At 47.6% G+C, this 20,524-nt stretch overlaps 1 protein-coding gene across 1 annotated transcript in view; it reads left to right on the top strand.

Moving 5' to 3' along the window:
• Gapvd1 (GTPase activating protein and VPS9 domains 1) overlaps positions 1–18,181 on the top strand; it is a 148,024-nt gene extending 129,843 nt beyond the window's left edge. Inside the window, exon 20 of the mRNA XM_037413633.2 lies at positions 17,435–18,181. Coding sequence (XP_037269530.2) covers positions 17,435–17,840 — 406 coding nt within the window. The 3' untranslated portion in view covers positions 17,841–18,181. The remainder of the gene's footprint in view (positions 1–17,434) is intronic.
• Positions 18,182–20,524: the final 2,343 nt, after the last annotated feature.

The following is a 20,524-nucleotide window of genomic DNA, read 5'->3' as shown; positions in this document are numbered from 1 at the left end:
ATGGAGCAAGTGCTGCAGCAGCGCTCTACTGTGTACGACCGGCAAGTGAGAGCCACTTCGTCAATAGGTCAGATCGGAGGTGCGGCAAGCAACATCAACATCGAGTCTCTTTGCGATCTCACTTGATCGGTGGTGCGCGACGAACTACAAAAGATTCAGTGCCAGTCCCAACCTACTACAGGGTCTATTTGCAGCCTTGTCAGAAACGAAGTACGACAGGCTCTCCAAGTGCCGCCTTCCAGCTATGTCCCGCCTGTCCCGGCGGAGCCACATCGTGCATCATACGCAGAAGCTGTAAGCCGATATATTCCTGCTTCACCACGCTTCGTTAATCCTATGCATCAGGATGCACTTCCTTCGCTGCAGCCAATTCAGCACTTAGAAAATCGACAGCCGCTTCCCAGAAAATCCAACAGATGTCACGCAGCAAAGGACAACGCAGTTGTCTATAAGGAAAACAAGTTTATTGGAGCGAACCTGTGCTCCCCTAACAACTGAAAGAATACACAGGCGACGAAGCAGCAGCCGGCAAAACGACAAGCACGCTAGTGAGCGTCGGCGAGCGAATGTCGCGGCATCGGCTGTGCGGGAATTTATATCCCTCGGCACGAGGGTTTCTCGAATAGTCGAATTGTATCGAGAACACCGTGATAGCGTTTGTTCGAAACGCCGTTCATTCGGAACGCTCGAAGCGCTTTTGTTCGAAACGCGTTTGTTCGAAGCGCTGTTAGCGTTTGTTCGAAACGCTGTGATAGCGTTTGTTCGAAACGCTGTGATAGCGTTTGTTCGAAACACTGTGAAAACAGTGATAGCACAGGCCGGAGCAGCCAGGCCGAAAAAACAAAACACAAATAAATAAACCCAATGCATGGTTCGCGGCATTACCCCCCCTCTAAGAGTGCATCGACCCGGTGCTAACATAAGGGACAATCCAAACAAATTAAAATAAAAGTTTGTCATCGTCCGTAGAAAGGTTTTAAGCGAACCACATGGACGACTTCGGGCCGCGTGCGTCGTCGTGATGTACGGGAGTCACCATCGGGAATCACTTCGTACGTTAGTTCGCCAACAGGTCGTAGAATCCGGTAGGGTCCGAAATAACGTCGTAGAAGTTTCTCACTGAGTCCACGTCATCGAATGGGAGTCCAAACCTACACACGATCTCCAGGATGGTACTCGGCGTCGGAGATTGTAGCGTCCGGCATCCACTAGTTGCTGGTCCGTTATACGAACTCGAGCGAGCTGGCGGGCCTCCTCCACACGTTGGAGGTATCCTTGGACGTCGGCGTTGAGGTCGTCGTCTTCTACGTGCAGAAGCATGGCGTCGAGCATCGTAGTCGGCCGTCTTCCGTAGACGAGCTCGAACGGTGTCATCTGCGTGGTTTCTTGGATAGCCGTGTTGTACGCAAACGTGACGTACGGGAGGACTTCGTCCCACGTCTTATGTTCAACGTCGACGTACATAGACAGCATATCCGCGATTGTCTTATTCAGCCGTTCCGTTAGTCCGTTCGTTTGGGGGTGGTACGCCGTCGTTCTTCGGTGGTCTGTGTTGCTGTAGCATAAGATTCCTTGCATGAGCTCCGCAGTGAAGGTCGTTCCGCGGTCCGTGATTAGGACCTCAGGGGCTCCATGTCGCAGCACAATTTGGTTAATAAAGAACTTTGCAACTTCTTGTGCAGTTCCCATAGGAAGAGCGGTGGTCTCTGCGTAGCATGTCATGTAGTCTGTCGCTACGACAATCCATTTGTTCGCGGATCGGGATGTAGGGAACGGGCCCAGAAAGTCCATTCCGATCTGTTGGAAGGGCCTCGTTGGGACGGCGATCGGCTGCAGAAGTTCGGCGGGTCTCGTCGGTGGTGTTTTTCGTCGCTGGCAGTCACGGCAGCTTCGGACGTAGTGGGTGACATCGGATGTAAGGCGGGGCCAGAAGTATTTCGCCTTGATTTTTGTAATCGTGCGAGCTGTTCCGAGATGTCCGGAAGACGGGTCGTCGTGGCACGCTTCCAAAGTTTCCTCACGAAGGTCTGCGGGGATGACAAGTAGATAATTCGTTCTCGTTGAAATTCTTCTTCACTAGAATAGAGTTTTTGAGGCTGAATGCTGGTAAGTTGCGCTTGAACGCCCTAGGCACGGCGACGTTGCGTCCTTCGAGGTAGTCGATCATGGCGCGGAGGTCAGGGTCGGCACGCTGCTGGGCGGCTAGGTCGCTCTCTGTCACGACTCCGAAGAACCGCTGTCTTCATCGGAGTCCTGTGGTGGTGGGTCGACGGGGGCACGGGACAGGCAGTCGGCGTCGGAGTGTTTCCTGCCGGATTTGTAGAATACTGAAACGTCGAACTCTTGCAGGCGCAAGCTCCACCGCCCAAGACGGCCAGAGGGGTCCTTCAAATTGGCGAGCCAACACAGCGCATGATGGTCTGTCACAACCTTAAACGGTCTACCATAGACGTATGGGCGAAATTTTAAAATGGCCCATATGATAGCCAGGCACTCTTTCTCGAGGCAGAGTAGTTTCTCTCCTCCTTCGACAGACCAGGGCTTGCATAGGCGATTATCTTTTCGTAACCGCTTTGCTTTTGGACGAGGACGGCACCCAAACCGATATCACTGGCGTCCGTGTGCATTTCCGTTTCAGCGTTTTCGTCGAAATGAGCGAGCACGGGCGGGTTTTGCAGGCGTTGTTGCAGCTCGCAGAATGCCTTTTCTTGGTCGTTTTCCCAGCTGAAAGGGGTGCTTTCTTTCGTCAGGCGCGTGAGTGGCTCTGCAATGCGTGCGAAGTTTGCGACGAAGCGCCGGTAGTATGCGCACAGTCCGAGAAACCTTCGCACACCCTTCTTATCTTTCGGCCTTGGGAAGTTCGCAATGGCTGATGTTTTTGCCGGGTCAGGTAGGACTCCCGCGGCGTTCACGACATGACCCAAGAACTTGAGTTCCTCGTACGCGAAACGGCACTTTTCAGGCTTCAGCGTTAACCCCGACGTACGAATGGCCTCGAGTACAGATTCCAACCTTGTGAGGTGTTCGTCGAAAGTCCGGGCGAATACGACAACGTCGTCGGGGTATACGAGGCAAGTGTGCCACTTCAGGCCTGCTAGCACAGTGTCCATGACTCTCTGAAACGTTGCGGGTGCCGTGCACAGCCCAAACGGCATCACCTTGAACTCGTATAGACCGTCCGGGGTTATAAATGCAGTCTTTTCTCGGTCTCTTTCGTCCACTTCAATTTGCCAGTAGCCGGTCTTCAGATCCATGGATGAGAAGTACTTGGCGTGGCAGAGGTGGTCGAGGGCGTCGTCGATTCGTGGCAGGGGGTACACGTCCTTTTTGGTGATTTTGTTTAGTCTCCGGTAGTCAACGCAGAATCTTAAAGTGCCATCTTTTTTCTTCACGAGTACAACCGGCGCAGCCCACGGACTTTTCGATGGCTGTATTATGTCGTCGCTGAGCATGTCATCTACTTGAGTTTGGATGGCTTCGCGCTCGTGTGAAGAAACGCAGTACGGTGATTGTCTGGTAGGTCGCGCTCCATCTTCGGTTATTATCCGGTGCTTCGCCAAAGGTGTCTGACGTAACTTCGAGTTCGAGGAAAAACACTCGCTGTAGCAACGGAGCAACTCCAGTAATCTGTCCCGATTTTCTTGCGACAGCGCCGGGTTCACGTCGAAAAGATGTGGCAGCCTGGAAGCATCTGCGCGTGCGCGTTCAAAAGTGGCGACCGCGATCACTTGACTCGCTTCTTGCGTTTCTTCGAGGAACGCAATTGCAGCGCCCTTGTTTAGATGCTGGTACTCCTCGGCGAAATTGCTCACCAAAACGGGGGATCTGCGTTGCTTAAACCGCGCAGTGCCTCTTGCGACAGACACACCGCGGTCTAGAAGCAATCTTTGGTCAGTCTCCACGATAGCGTCGACGTCAGGAGCAGCACCTTCACTATAGACGGCGATCATCAAGCTTGCGCGGGGTGGCAGGGTAACGTGATCGTCGGCGATCCTTACAGAAGCACGGTGTCCGAGGTTCGGCTGCATCGTCGTGGAGTGATCGGAAGAAAACGTTATCGACCTGGTCTGCAGATCAATTATTGCGCCATTGTACGTCAAAAAGTCCATTCCGAGAATTACGTCACGGGAGCAGTTAGGCAAAATGACGAACTCCGAAGGGTACGTAGTGCCGTCTATGGTGACGCGCGATGTGCACATTCCTCTTGGGGTCATGAGGTAGCCTCCTGCTGTGCGTTTGTGCGGACCGTTCCATCTGGTTGTAACTTTCTTTAGCTTGGATGCGAATTACCCGCTCATGACCGAGTAGTCGGCTCCCGTGTCGATGAGGGCGACTACGTCAAGGCCGTCGATGGACAACTGGACGTCGGACGCCGCTTTCCTCGAATTTCGGGTGCGTCGTGGCGTCGTATCGCGGCTTGCACGTGTTGATGGACGGGCACTATGCGTCGTCATCGTCGTCTTCTCAGCGGCAGGCTTCGTCACTTCGGGTACGCGTCGCACAGCGTAGCTGTCGTCGTTTTCGGGGGTGTCGTCAGGGTGTCGTCGGGTCGTCGGGATGAGGGCATGTCGTGAATCATGGTCTTGCGTGGTTGGAGGGTTTTCATTTTCCCGCCGTTGTGCAACTTCACCTTCAGAAGTTGCTGCTTTTAGTTTCCCCCTCGTGGGCTGGGGGACCTTCCACGGGCGAAGTCAGCATTGCTGCGACGGTTGGGGGATTGGTATGGGTAGGGCGACAGCGAACGGTTGAAACGGGATGGTCCACGGCTGGTGTTCGACAGGTATTCTTCGATCTCAAATGGGCGCTGGCCGGCTCGCGGGCGGGGTGCGTCGACGGAGAACCCACGCGAACCCAGTCTCTTGTACGGGCAGCGGCGGTAGACGTGGTCGGCCTCTCCGCAGTGGTAGCACAGCGGACGATTATCTGGCGTTCGCCACACCTCGGTCTTCCTGGGCACTTGGTTTCGGGTTACAGGGGGTCGGGCGGGCGACATTGGGCGGCGGTACGGCGGGGCCTCTTGATAACGGGTTGGGACGGGTCGGGGTCGACGAGCAGCAGCGGAGTAGGTCATCGCTTGTGGTTCGCAAAATGCTTCCGACGGCGTGGAATTCCCCAGTGCTTGCTGAACCTCCTCGTGGACGACGTCAGTGAGGGAGGCGACTTGGGGCTGCGGCGTTGCTGGGAACAATTTCCTCAGTTCCTCGCGAACGATGGCGCGGATGGTCTCCCGCAAGTCTTCCGTCGCCAATCCAGGGGCGTTTACTGGGTTCACCGAAAGGGTGTTGAGTGGTCTATCGTATTGCCGCGAACGCATATCCAAGGTCCTCTCGATCATCGAAGCCTCGGTGACGAACTCAGCGACGGTCTTAGGGGGGTTGCGGATGAGTCCAGCGAAGAGCTCTTGTTTAACTCCCCGCATCAGAAAGCGCACCTTCTTATCTTCTGCCATTTCGGGGTCAGCTCTCCGGAACAGCATCTTCCTCTCCTCAGCGAACAGTACAACACCTTCGTTAGGGTGTTGCATTCGCGTCTCCAACAAAAGGGCGGCTCGTTCTTTCTGCACAACCGTAGCAAATGTTTTGAGGAATTCGCTCTTAAAGACAGTCCAGTCAGTTAGGGAGCCTTCATGGTCCTCAAACCATGTTCGAGCTGCATCCTCCAAATAGAAGAAGACATGACGAAACGTTTCTTCGTCATCCCACCTGTCGAAGATGCGGATGCGCTCCAGCTTCTCCAGCCACTCTTCCGGGTCTTCACCAGAAGATCCTCGGAATGATGGGGGCTCACGAGGTTGTTGCAGAACGACGGGAGGGTTGGTAGCGCTGGTCATGGTGCCTGCGTTGATCATCGTGGTTTTTACGTCTTCTTTCCTTTTTTTATTCGGGAGCAGTCCAAACTCTGGCTGAAGGCCTTGCTGTCGGCGGCTGACACGAGTTGGGCATGCTTGTCATGTTGGGCTTGCTTGTCGGCTTGGCAATGGCTTAGGGTTCATGTACCCAGCACCTCCACCAGATGTCACGCAGCAAAGGACGACGCAGTTGTCTATAAGGAAAACAAGTTTATTGGAGCGAACCTGTGCTCCCCTAACAACTGAAAGAATACACAGGCGACGAAGCAGCGGCCGGCAAAACGACGGGCACGCTAGTGAGCGTCGGCGAGCGAATGTTGCAGCATCGGCTGTGCGCGAATTTATATCCCTCGGTGCGAGGGTTTCTCGAATAGTCGAATTGTATCGAGAACGCCGTGACAGCGTTTGTTCGAAACGCCGTTCGTTCGGAACGCTCGAAGCGCTTTTGTTTGAAACGCGTTTGTTCGAAGCGCTGTTAGCGTTTGTTCGAAATGCTGTGATAGCGTTTGTTCGAAACGCTGTGATAGCATTTGTTCAAAACGCTGTGAAAACAGTGATAGCACAGGCTGGCGCAGCCAGGCCGAAAAAACAAAACACAAATAAACAAACCCAATGCATGGTTCGCGGCAGTATGGTGCACACCGGACAGACGGCCACTGTGTTACCACTGTGGTGAAGCTGGACATGTGTACCGGGAATGTCCCTATCGTCGCCTCGGACTACAGGGTTTTGCCGTCGACACACCACGGCCGAGATTTGGCGAAAGACTGAGAGCTATTGAAGATTACCTCTCACAGCAGCGCATGCCACTGCGGCGGCAGTCGCGGTCCCCATCCCCAAGGCGATCTTCTCCAAATTTTCGGAGCCTCGCAGGAGCGGCGCCGGCGCCCTCGCCAAGCCCTAGGCGGAAAACTAACGACAGCGACCTTCGGGAGCGGGGCCGCTGACACTCGACGCAAGCAAGGCCTCCCACCGATGCAAGCACGGACACGGAGCGATTCCCCGACGACAGCGACGAAAGCCAGAAGCAGATTTTCTCTGGATATACATGTGGTGGTAGTCGACGGTCACCACAACGTTAGTGCATTATTGGACACGGGTGCGGACTACTCGATCATAAGCGGGAAACTAGCAGCGCACATAAAGAAAGTTGTAATGCCTTGGTACGAAGCACAAATTCGTACTGCCGGCGGGCACGTAGTCACCCCAATCGGCATGTGCACTATCAGAGTGAGCATTTGGGGACGTACGTTTCTCGCCAGCTGCCTCGTACTTCTTGACTGTTCCCGAGACCTAATCCTTGGAGTCGACTTTTTGCGGGAGCATGGCGCTATTATCGATCTTCGAAAGCGTACCGTGACGTTTTCGACTGCTGGATCCTCCGACAAACCTGACGACATCCGTGACAGCACGCTTCGCGTTTCTGCCGACAGCATCACGTTGCCTCCGCGTTCAAGCATCCTAGTTGATGTGGTGTCTGACAAGTTACGGGATGGTGAGGTTGTCGCCGAAGGCAACTTGACGCTTTCGTTCGCGCTAGGTGTCTGCGCTGCACGCAGCCTCGTCACGCTTTATGACGGACACTCTGCCCTACTTGTGACTAATTTCAGTAACGAGTACCGGCACCTGTTTCGTGACACCACCATCGCTTTCGCCTACCCTATCTCAGACGTTTCTGAATGCTTCGCATCTACATCAGCCAACGACGGGCTTCGACCGACACCAAGCGACGTGACTTCACTATTTGGAAAAGTTGATGTCAACTCGACCCTCTCAGAACGACAACAGACCGAGCTACGTGAACTGCTATATCAATTCGAAGAGTGCTTCGCGTCCACCTCGAAGGTTCGTCAGACACCGATCACCAAACATCGAAAAATTACTTATAACGACGCCTCGCCCATAAAACAACATCTTTACCGCGTTTCGGCAAAGGAACGTGACATTACAAATGCTCAAGTCAAAGAGATGTCGCAAGGTGACATTATCCAACTTTCGAAAAGTGCCTGGTCATCTCCGGTCGTGCTCATGAAGAAAAAAGATGGATCACTGCGCTTCTGCGTGGACTACAGGAAACTTAATAGCGTGACTAAAAAAGACCTCTATCCGCTGCCTCGCATCGACGATTCCCTTGACAGACTGCGGCGGGCTAAGTATTTTTCATCGATAAACTTGAAAAGTGGCTACTGGCAGATCGAAGTTGATGAACGAGATCGTGAAAAAACCGCCTTCGTTACACTGGATGGCCTATATGAATTCAAAGTGCTTCCCTTCGGCCTCTGTTCTGCACCTGCAACATTCCAGAGAATGATGGACACTGTTCTTACCGGTCTGAAGTGGCACACGTGCTTAGTTTACCTCGATGATGTCGTGTTTTCTGCCACCTTTGAGGAGCACCTGAAGCGTCTGCAGAATGTGCTGGAAGCGCTCCGCTCTGCTAACCTGACACTGAAGCCAGGAAAATGCCACTTCGGCTACAAGGAACTTAAGTTTCTCGACCATGTTGTCAGTGCGGATGGTATTCGACCAGACCCTGACAAAAGTACCGCCGTGGCCTCGTTTCCTGTTCCACGTGATAAGAAGGCAGTGCGTCACTTTCTAGGGCTCTGTGCGTACTATCGCCGCTTTATAGCCAATTTTTCTAGGATTGCTGAACCGCTCACTCGACTCACTTGTGAAGATGTTCCATTGGTCTGGAAGGAAGAACAGGATGCAGCTTTCTCTGAACTACGATAGCGTTTGCAGACAGCACCAGTCCTCGCTCACTTTGACCAAGATGCTGATACTGAAATTCATACTGACGCCAGCAACGTGGGTCTTGGTGCTGTCCTCGCACAACAACAAGAGGGCACAGAGCGAGTGATAGCGTACGCTAGCTGCACTCTTTCTCGCGCCGAGGTCAACTACTCCACGTCAGAGAAAGAGTGCCTCGCTGTTGTATGGGCCACAATGAAATTTAGGCCTTACCTTTACGGACGCCACTTCAAGGTAGTGACCGACCATCATTCGTTGTGCTGGTTAGCCAATCTACGGGACCCGTGTGGGTGGCTGATACGATGGAGTCTTCGTCTGCAGGAATACGATTTCACGATCGCTTACAAATCGGGCCGCAAGCACGAAGATGCTGATTCATTATCTCGTGCACCAGTCGAAGTTTGTGGCCACGACACCGAGGATGACAATGGTTTCCTTGGGGCCCTTACTACAACAGATCTGATTACCCGACAGCGTGCGGACGATGAAATTTGCGCAGTTATCGAAAACCTTGAAGGACGCAACTCGTCCATACCTGAAGTCTGTCATCATTCTGTCTGCGAGATGGGGTCCTGTATAGGAAAAACTCCAACAGCAATGAGAGAACCTATATTCTAGTTGTGCCAACTGACATGCGTGACGACATTCTTTTGCCTGCCACGAGAAGCCCACATATGATCACTTAGGTTCCTCTCGAACTCTTGCTCGAGTTCGACCAGCATACTACTGGCCTAAGCTTTCTGCATCAGTTAAGCGATACGTGAAAAGCTGCCGGGAATGTCAACGTCGCAAATTCCCGCCACTAAAGCCCGCGGGGCTTGTTCAACCAATAGAACCACCCAGAGTGCCATTTGATCAAATAGGAATGGATTTACTGGGGCCCTTTCTGCTATCATCTGCCGGCAACAAGTGGATCGTAGTAGCCATCGACTATTTGACGAAGTACGCCGAAACAAAGGCACTACAACGCGCTACGGCTTCCAACGTCGCCCAATTCCTTATGAACCAGATCGTTCTTCGACATGGCGCCCCGTCGCGCGTAATCACAGACAGAGGAATAAAATTCATGGCCCAGCTCATTCAGGACGTATTCAAGCTCAGCTACACGAGCCATCGCAAGACCACGGCATATCATCCGCAGAGCAATGGCTTGACAGAGCGACTCAACAAGACCATCGCTGACATGTTATCTATGTACGTAGATGTCCAGCATAAGACCTGGGACCAGATGCTACCGTACGTCACATTCGCGTACAATACTGCTGTCCAGGAAACTACGCGATTCACGCCTTTCCGTCTTGTCCATGGACGTGAGGTCCAGACCATGCTGGATGCGATGCTTCCACACAATTGCGATGCTTTGATCCCTCCCGATGCTGTGCAGCTTACCCAGTACGCCGAAGAAGCATGCCACTTAGCACGCCTACACATTATGCACCAGCAGAGTACAGACGCATGCCGCTACAATGCTCACCATCGACAGGTTGAATACCATCCAGGCGATCAAGTTTGGGTACGGACTCCAGTTCGATGCCAGGGATTGTCAGAAAAACTGCTCAGTCACTACTTCGGACCATACAAAGTCTTGCGACGCGTGAGCTATGTGAACTACGAGGTGGTCCCTGACGACGCCTTTTCGCCACGACGGCGAAGGCACTCCTCGGAGATTGTCCACGTCGTGCGCCTGAAGCCGTCCTTCCCGCGGTAGTGCGACTGCGCATGAACCATATCGCTGTTTTTGTGTATGCGCGTATTTTCTGTTGGTTCGCCCCGACTTTGTCTTTGTACTTTCCGAGCATCAGAGTGATGCCCTTTTTTTTTATCAGAGGGAGAATGCCACTTGGCCACTAGTTATGGCGAGCGCAAGCCATGGCTGCCCACGAGAATGGAAGACGATGTTCTGGGGCAGCGTGTGCTCTGGCTAGTTGTTTATTATTGAAGCAGCCATCTTGCCAGTTTTCGGTGTGTCTGCCCGCCGGATCAGTTCTTCCTAGTTGAAGTCCTTTTGTAGCACGTGACAATATCTTTAACCCCGGTTTGTTCCCTGATCCACTCTGCTATCATCTTGTCTCTTAAGGTTACACCTATCATTTTCCTTTCCATCGCTCGCTGCGTCGTCCTCAATTTAAGCTGAACCCTCTTTGTAAGTCTTCATGTTTCTGCTCCGTAGGCAAGTACTGCCAAGATGAAGCTGTTATATATCTTCCTCTTGAGGGATTGTAGCAATCTACCAGTCATGATTTGAGAATGCTTGCCAAATGTGCTCCACCTCATTCTTATTCTTCTATTTACTTCAGTATCGTGGTTCGGCTCGGCGGTTATTACCTGTCCTAAGTAGACGTAGGCTTTTACAACTTCAAGTGCACTGTTACCTGTCTCGAAGCGCTGTTCTCTTCCAAGGTTGACGTGCATTATTTTAGTTTTCTGCGGATTAATTTTAAGACCTAGCTTTCTGCTCTCCTTGTCTAACTCCGTAATCATGAGTTGCAATTCATCCCCCGAGTTACTCAGCAATGCAATATTATCGGTAAGGTGCTGGTGACTAATGCACTCTCCATTAACTCTTATTCCTAACTCTTCCCACTCTAGGCCTCTGAAAACCTCATGTTAGCTCGTGGTAAATAGCATTGGCGAGATTGTATCCGCCTTCCTTACATCCTTCTTGATTGGTATTTTGTTGCTTTTCTTATGGAGCACTATGGTGGCAGTTGATCCGCTGTAGATTTCTTCCAGGATGTTTATATATGCTGAAGGTTATGTTTAGTGGTTTGTTGTATTCTGAGCATTTTTCTATTACCTGATTGATAGTATGAATGTGGTCGATTGTTGAGTAGCCTGTTCGAAATACTGCTTGTGCCTTTGGTTGATTTAATTCTAATGTTATCTTAACTCTGTTAGCAATTACCTTTGTAAATGGCTTGTATATGACGGAGAGCAAGCTGATCGGCTTGTAATTCTTCAAGTCTTTGTCATCTTCTTTCTTATGTATTAAGATGATGTTAGCATTCTTACTTAGATAGGATACAAGTAAGCTCTCCCAGGAGACGAAGAACCTCATTAAGAAATGTCAAAGGATGAAAGCCTCAAATACAATAAACAAAATAGAATTAGAAGTTCTAACAAAGTTGATTGATAAGCATAAGGTATCCGACGTAAGAAGGTATAACATGGAGAAAATTGAACATGCTCTGAAGAACAGTGGAAGCGTCAAAGCAGTGAAGAGGAAACTTGGGATAGGCAAAAACCAGATGTATGCACTAAGGGACAAGGAAGGTAAAGTAACTACCAATATGGATAGGATAGTTAAAATAGTGGAGGAGTTTTACAGAGATCTGTACAGTAGCTGGCACAACCACGACCTTAATATAAGAACTAGCAGTATCCCAGATGGCATCCCACCAGTAATGAGAGAAGTCAGAAAAGCCTTGGAGGGAATGCAAAGAGGAGGACAGATTGTGCTAGAAGAACTAGCCACCATGTTTACGAAGTGTCTCCTGACGGGAAGAGTACCAGAATCTTGGAAGAATGCTAACAGTAATTATATATACAGAAAAATTGAAGCTTGCTATTGTAAATTTGGCTGAAGGAAATGGGAAGCGTGCCGCCCTAAAGAACTTCAATGGGACGTACTTCAACATGACGACCGGCGCAATCGGTACTTTGTTTGGATGCTTAGTTCTCGCAGTATCGCTGTATCCTAGGACCTAGTTTCTTCCACCATTGTCGAAATATCTTCAAGAAAATGGGGCGTTCAAATGTGCTCTACGGAACCGATGACTATGCACTTCGGGAGGGCGGTGGCAGCGGCCGCGACGATGATTTCCAATCAGACTTTGCGATCAGCGATTACCACTTGACCATGCATGACCGGATCTGACTGGTTAAAGTATGTGCTAATTCTTTCAAAATTAACAAGTACACTTCGTTTGTGCTTAATCTATTTCTTGTTTTTTTTTAATGTATATACTGCACTCGTTAGGACTGTGACACAATATTTCACATGAGCTCGCGAAATCCCTGTGTAATTTGCACACCACCATCTCGGGGCCTCAAAATCGCGAAAGAAAGTGTGCAAATTATGCGAGTAGGTACGGTAATTGTAGTAAACATGTGCTTGCTAAGTAGCCAAGTTTTCTACAGCGCGGCCAGAGTAGATGACCACAACAAGGCTCGTGCATAGTGATGGCGTTGAAGCGCCTCACGTGGGCAGTGCATGCTGGTACTATGGGCTATACTTCGTGTGTCGCCGCTGGTGGCAGTTTCTTATGTGTACAGGGCGTCTGTTTGTGGTAAGGCCCTCTCTCTGGTGTGCTTGGAATGATAGTAATGCAAAACCCACATGGCGAAATAAATTACATATTTTTAATGGCATGTATGAAATAAAGGCAGCAAATATAGTATTCGATAAAAACACTGGTTAATATAAATGAAACACAGTTCACTCGATGACGGCGACAACCACCTTGTCGTCACTGAAATATGTTGTAAAATGGCATGCAGTGTGCTTTTGACACAACACTGTTTCCGAACACAATATCTAGACACGCGTTGTTGCGTGTAGCTGGCAGTATGATGTCAGGCAGAAGGGGAAGTCCAAGTTCAGCACCGAAAAACGCCACAAGTCACTCATTTTCACACCGAAGTACATTTATGTGAAGTCTCCTGTGACGATCACTGGCACATCCTCTTGACACACGGCATTGAAGTTGTGGAGCAAGAACTTAATGGTGTTTTGAGAGGTTCCCGGCAAGATGTAGACTGCTGCGGTGATGAAGCCGTGTGTTGTTTTGGTAGCACAAGCATCACCACAAGTCACCTGGGGCAGCGAGACGAGTTGGTATGGAATGCTGTGCGGTAAAAGTGTTATCCTGTCGAAGCATTGGTAATGGGCGACTCCAGCAGCTCGGGGGTCTAGTGGCTAAGGTACTCGGCTGCTGACCCGCAGGTTGCGGGATCAAATCCCGGCTCTGGCGGCTGCATTTCTGATGGAGGTGGAAATTTTGTAGGCCCGTGTACTCAGATTTGGGTGCACGTTAAAGAACCCCAGGTGGTCGAAATTTCCGGAGCCCTCCACTACAGCGTCTCTCACATTAAAAAATGGTGGTTTTGGGACGTTAAACCCCACAAATCAATCAATCAATAATTAATGCAGCAGCTCGGGGGTTTTACCGTTTTACGAGGCGGATGCACTTGCATCCTTGCAGTTCAAAGGCAGTGTCCATCCACATTTCTGTGAACCACAATATAGGTACCTCGCAGACGACATACTCGTGCGAGACATCGACAGCGTGTGCGGGCAACGAGCGTATGTTCATGCTGCGAATTGTCAATGTGTGCGGTGACTGGAGGATGGCAAAGCACTTGGCGGTGATTGTATCAAGGCTATGAGTTTCTAATTGGCGAACTTCGTCCAACAACGTGTGATCCCAATTTTCTCTACCATGGTGAAAGGTGAAGTCCTGTTCTGCGTTTGTTAGAAGTAGTACTTCTAGTGTGGTGGCTACACTCAAATCAATGTAGATGAGCTTCTGTGCATGCGTGGAGATGTATTGAAAAGGGGCACCTGAATACACGTGCAGGCACTTCTATACGTATAAGGGGGCATGAGTATACATACACCTTGGTTGTTGTAGCCTGAAATTTTGAAATACGCGCAAAGAAATTCACCGACGTATGCGGGCAAAGTAAAATGCACACGGTCGGTAAGTCATGCAGACACCGGCATAGAGGCGATTGTGGTATTAGTTTGTCTCTGTCGGTAAATACATGAGACAGTGAGAACACAGCAAAGAGAATTGCGTGGCACGCTGCGGTTTTATGTGGCACCAGAGGTTTCAAATACTTGTCCTGCATATCAGGTCTAAATATTAGCCTATTACAAACGGTACAGAACCTGCAAAACATGCATAGTCGCGGGATGCCTATATCTGTGTCTCAAGAAGCTTTCTCGGTGACTATGTATACTCGTGCGCATGTTGTCAAGTGCAGTTCGCGAGTGTGGCAGGGATGATTGTACAAAATCAGTTTCACCGAAAAGGTGAAGTAATGAATTTGATAGCGAAAAATTGCAATGTTATACGAAGTGAGCCTGGCAGTCAACTAATTTAGATCCGATCTCATGTAACTCTACAAAACGCTGGTGTAAGAGAACACAGCCACTTCAGGTACACTTTTGGCACCATTTTTTCGAGTTGAGAGTGCAGCCCGAAGAAGTTCCTGCCTGCTGTAGGGGCACGAGACGCGTGCTGATCGTTGCCGTGATAGCAACCATAAATGCCCCCCCCCCCCCCCAAACGGGGAAAGTATACACAAAGGGACACTCTTTCGAAATTGCATTAAAAAAAAACCAGTGATATTTTTTTCAAATGTCACTCTACCCTGTGCTCTCAAGAAAGAAAAAAGGGGGGAAGGGAAAATGGTGCAGGCCAGCGATGTGGAACATTCAAAGTGACCAGTACTCTTCTTGATGGGTGGTGCCATGCTGCCCTCTGCTGCAAAATGTCCTGACAGGTGTTGGCATTATTTGTCTTTATGCACACATTTCTGTAACACATCAATATTTTGCTGAAGAAAGATATCTGGATTTTTGATAAATGGTATTAAAACCAGATGTGGAGAATCTATTCCTTACCTAAGGAAATGGTTTATGGTTTCTTAAATGAGGCAGCTAAAGGAAACGTTCAGAATACATTTGCTTTCTTTATACATTTTTTGTGGTAGGGAGGAAAAATGAAGTACAATCGATTCGGGATATATCAAACTAGGATATATCGAATTATTGGCTATACCGAACAGTTGAGAAACCCCCTTAAATTTTCCATGCAAAAGTGTGGGATCAGTGCGCCTGTATATCAAACTTTGCTATATCAAACGCTACGCACCGCTGAAGCCTGGAAAGTCTTTGGAAACTCGACGTTGTCTTTTGTGCTTTCTCACCTCATTCCTAATAGATCCTCATTTGGGAGTTGAACTGAACATTGACGCGCACGTAGCAATAAAACCTATCACTGGTGCTTGGAGCAACATCAAATAAAGCACCGTGATAAACTTTTCTTGCGGGCCAGGTGACGACTTCGGGTGTGTCATAACCACTAGCATGTAGTGCCTCAGCGAAGCCTGAAATGCTATAATTAGGCCTTAAATATGCATATTTTGCATTTCGAATTATCAATATATCAAACTATTCCGCGATCCCCTTCAAGTTCAATATATCCGGGATAGACTGTATGAAGAAGAAAGTTTCAGAATTTTGTCCATAGTATCGCTTTCTGGGTGTTTCACGTAGCAAAAAACTAGTTATTAATGAAGTAATTCATGTTTTGTAATTAAGACCAAAGGATATATTTTGAAGTGCTGTTAGTTATCTTAGTTCAAATATGCAATTGTGAATGACATATTTGTGCTAGTGAATAAGTGATTGTAAAATTTGTAACTTTGGTATCTTTATGCACAATTTAAGTCTTCCAAACTTATACTCTACTGTGAATATTCAACATTTTTTTTCATAATTGAATGAAGCTTATTACCTAATTTGTTATCAAAAAAAGTTGCAGAGGAAACTAGGCATGTTTTTCTGAGACGAGAACACGAAAGCATTTCTTCTGTTAGGGAGAGTTGCTGTGAAGTAGTGTTTTTGAGTTGTGTCATAAAGAATAAGGCAATGCAAGAGGCCAAACCGTGTGTATGAAATATTCACTTCATTCACTCTAAACCATGGTGAAAATATAGTAATCTAACTTTAGATAAACTGAACGAATCAGCAATTCATGATGAAAACATGGGAGAAGATGAGGAAAACTACAGGACAAACACATAAAGCTGAACACTGAAAGGAGCTCTAGGAACTAGTAACGTAACTTAGAAGGATAGACTGTTGGGCGAGTTGGCAGCATTTATTAGCCTTGTCTTGCGTTTAGTCACTCCATTTTTCATCATGAATTACCAACTAGCCCAACAGTCTATCCTTCTGAATATAAATAAATCGTTTGCTATGACTGCATTTGATGTGCCCATATCCCAGTGGGAATTCAAACCACACTCTGGTTATTTTTTTTGTAAATATCTTTCTACATCTAGTGCAACTTTTCAACTACTCCGTCTATGAGTCCATCAAGCACGTCAGTGTTTCGCACAGTTGTGTGTACATATCCAATGCATAATGTCAATTTGCCAGGCAGGTGTTCGGCGGTGTTTGCCTTTCCCTTCTCGTCTCGTGTTTGGTCACTTGGGTGTATAGCACGCACTTTTCAATTCATGCTCAGCCGTGATTCCTTCTCATTGAGGGAGAGCTTTGTTAACCAGTCTTTTGCCTATATCTACGCTAGGCCTACAACTTCCATATCCGACTCTCTGCGGCTATGCATGCTGTGGCAGAACTTTCTCTGCAGAAGTTGATGGCCAACTGATGTGGTGTGCAAGGACACGCAACCTTTTAGTCAGGACATCCCCTTCTTTGGCGGGCATATCCCTCTACTAATCTGTGACTGCAAGTTGCTGTGGCATTGTTGGCCATGTTGATACTGCATTGATCAGTTTTTGTCTGAAAGGACAAGTGCTCTCCGAATATGGATTTTGTGGATGCCCGGCAGCACACAGTTTCGACAACCTAGCCAAGTAACATTTTCGCGTTAAAATTACCCGAGTAATTTTAAACATCTGCAAACATTGTGCCATCATTCTCTAGCACCTAATATGAACTACTTTTGTAATAGCTTTATTCAGGTTACATGAAATTTTCCCTACATATTTCTGCGATTGCATGAACCACATGCACTTTTACCGAAGTACGGAATCTGCTGCATCTAAAGCAAGTCTATCCTTCTCTATCTGCAGGTTGTTGCACCAGCACATACAAAAGCTGTCATGTGTTGTTACTGTGGATCACCGAGACCTGCGGATCCCACAGGCCTATCATGCTGAGAGCCCCTGGCCAAGTGCTCAGGCTCAGCTAGGGGCCCTGGCAGCCCACAAAAGCCCGCACGACAAAGTAGCTTGTGTGGCTGCTTGTTGTGCCTCGCTTGCAAGTCTACTGTCAGCTGCTGCAGGTGCCCCAGCAGCAGCCGACGACCTTGTGCCTGTGCTTGTCTTCGTGATCATTCGTGCAAATCCACCCCACCTGCTTTCTACCATCCAGTTTGTGGAAACCTTTCAAAGTGCCACTCGGTGCTGCCAAGGGGAGGCTGCATACTGGTGGACTCAGTTTTGTGCTGCTATTGCATTCATCAAGACTATGAAGTAACTACTGAAGCCCACACTCGTACTGCTGGATTGGACTTTTTTGGTACACCTACTTTGGTGATTGAAAAAGATAGAAAAAAAAAAAAAGAAAGGCCAACCTGTGCTCCACAGCTCCTCCATCATTCTTTTCCCTTTATGGTACTGGGAGCTTGGAGCATACAATATAATATTTTCACTGGCAAGACAATTTATTTAGTGCAAAGCTCAAGAAGGACTTTAATATGCCACCATCTACAGTGGCAGATAACAGTCTTGTATGTTAGAAGTTTTGTTATAAACATGTGGCTGCCTTGTTTGTAAGAGAAAGTGATAAGACCACTGATTAAAGGGTGTTTATTTGCAGTTGGTGCAACATTCTGTAGCTGTAGCTTTGTCATGTTTGTAGCTGTGTGTGAAAGTGTTTTACTTTTGCAACCTAGTTTAAGCAGCTCAATTATAATGTTACCTGACAAAAAGAAGTAAGGTCTACAACATAAGTTGCACTGTCGCCATAAAATCAGCTACATTGCCTTGCTAGTGTGTCTTTTCGAAGTGCCAAGCACATCAAGTAAATTTGGCTTTGCTTGATAGATCTTCATCACAGTGATGCAATGGTATAGTTTTCACATGTTCAGAAATAACTCACTAGGGACTGTCTTACCTAAATTTAGTCATATGATATAAATGAGGCTGGCATTCAGTCTTTGAAAAAAAAAAAAGTAGGCCCATTGATTAGTTATAGGTGGCTGGCAGAGTTACTACTGTTCAGGAATTATTTGATACTCCCTTGCACTTGTGTGCAATTTCACACCAAAGACTATCGGAATCACAACAAGTGATACTATTACTGAAGCAACAGGACATATTTTTTAATTGCTCCTTGGTCAGCTCAAGACCTTTGTACAGTTGAAATAGATATATTGCAGGCCAAGTACAGTAGTGTATTATAACATACACAATGCTATCTGGTAGTTTGCAGACTAGGTGGCAGGGGCTTGCTTATCGTTTTCCTTTGTGAGTTGGTTGTGGTTAGAAAGAATTGATTTGTGACCACTTTGGTGCTGTATACTACATATTAAGTTTAACCGTGTACATTATGCATCTTAATGACATTGGTTTTGTGCTTCCAAACTGTGAAAAAAATCTGCAAGTCAGTTGATGTCTGCATTTATGTAGCTGAATGAGCTGGAGCAAAAAGTCAATTTTTCATTACACCAAGTGACAGTTTCAATTTCATGTATTTACTGATCGTCCCTACTTACCCCGCGGTTTATGAGCGTTCATCTCGAAAAGTGTCATTATGTGAACTCTACCCCTCGGGCAAGATGGTTGTGCCATGTCATGTCAGAAGATAACATATTATTGTAAATGACAAAGGTTTTTACATGCAGGCTTGTTCAGCCTGCAAAATGTACGGGATTGCCATTATTATAGTGACACACTTTTACAGCATTGCAAACTAAAGCAGATTGTGTTATCTAACATTCTATGTTTCCCTCAAAACAGGGCTTGGAGCATTTCAGCAGCGAGTATTCTTCTATGGAGTAAATTGGGCATATTGCAGGTAATTGGTGCATGTTTAAGAACTAAAATGTTTACAATCTAAGGTAACCTTTATTTGCTCATTTTAGATAACCAAGTGTGGAACAACACAGCTTTTTTATTTAACCCTGCAGGAATGGTAAAATTCCAGGATGCAATGCCTCATTACTTGTCTGGCAGCAATAAGCGACAGTGATATGTTTTGTTACTCCTCTTTAAGTGACTAGGGCATATGCTGGTTAGATCTGAATAATTTTTATTTAGGCTATAGATCTATCTGAATTGTTGAAGCACCCAGCTTGAGCTACTGGTAGTACTACTTTTCATTTGCGAAAATGCTGATAGAAAAGTAATGGGTTATGTATTTGAAGCTGTGCCCGAACTACACTTTGTCTCGACAGCATGGAAGTTATGTGCATGTTTGTGTTCATATTGCATTAAAACGAGAAAAGCCAGCAGTCACCTTTGTTGTTTTATTTATGCTCAGAGCTCTCATTACATTTTTCTTGTTTGCTGCTGTCAGATTCCCACATTCAATTGACAATGCAAGAGGTTGGAGCTGCTTTCTTGTACACATGAGCATAGTTTACAAGCATATGCTAACTTAAATAAAAACGTGCTAACTTATATTGCAGTTAAAACTTGGTCAACGAAACCTGATTTTATGAATTTACCGATCAAATGAAGATATTTTCATTCCCTGGCAGGTACCCATAGGGTTCGATGTTGTCCTATATTTGAATTAAGGAAACTATCATGACACTAAACTCGATTTCATTAAGAATTTTCGAAGCTAACAGAGTAAAAAGGCGATGTGATTTTTTTCCAATTCTCGCACAGATGAGCTTTTCTTTGAGTGCACACAGTAACGCTATTATGTAAGAATGTCTACCGCTCTAGAGATGACCACTGTTTTATTTTGGCGAGGCTGCATGCTGCACCCATGCTCAGAACAATGAAGTGAGCAGTTGGTAGTGCTTTTACCTACAAATGGCACTTGGGGCAGTAGTGGTCTAATGTTCCTGTAACTGCATCTTCAAGAATGTGGTGTTCCCTTTTGCTATTCAAAGATTTATGTGACTGCTTGCAACTTTCTTTCTCTGCCTGCTTGCACAATCACTCAATTTGTTCTCCCAATCTTTGCATATTGGCATATTGTCATAG

Source organism: Rhipicephalus microplus, chromosome X (genome assembly GCF_043290135.1).
Source record: "Rhipicephalus microplus isolate Deutch F79 chromosome X, USDA_Rmic, whole genome shotgun sequence".
Classification (NCBI taxonomy): Eukaryota; Metazoa; Arthropoda; class Arachnida; order Ixodida; family Ixodidae; genus Rhipicephalus; species Rhipicephalus microplus.
This window is presented reverse-complemented; position numbering and strand designations above follow the sequence as displayed.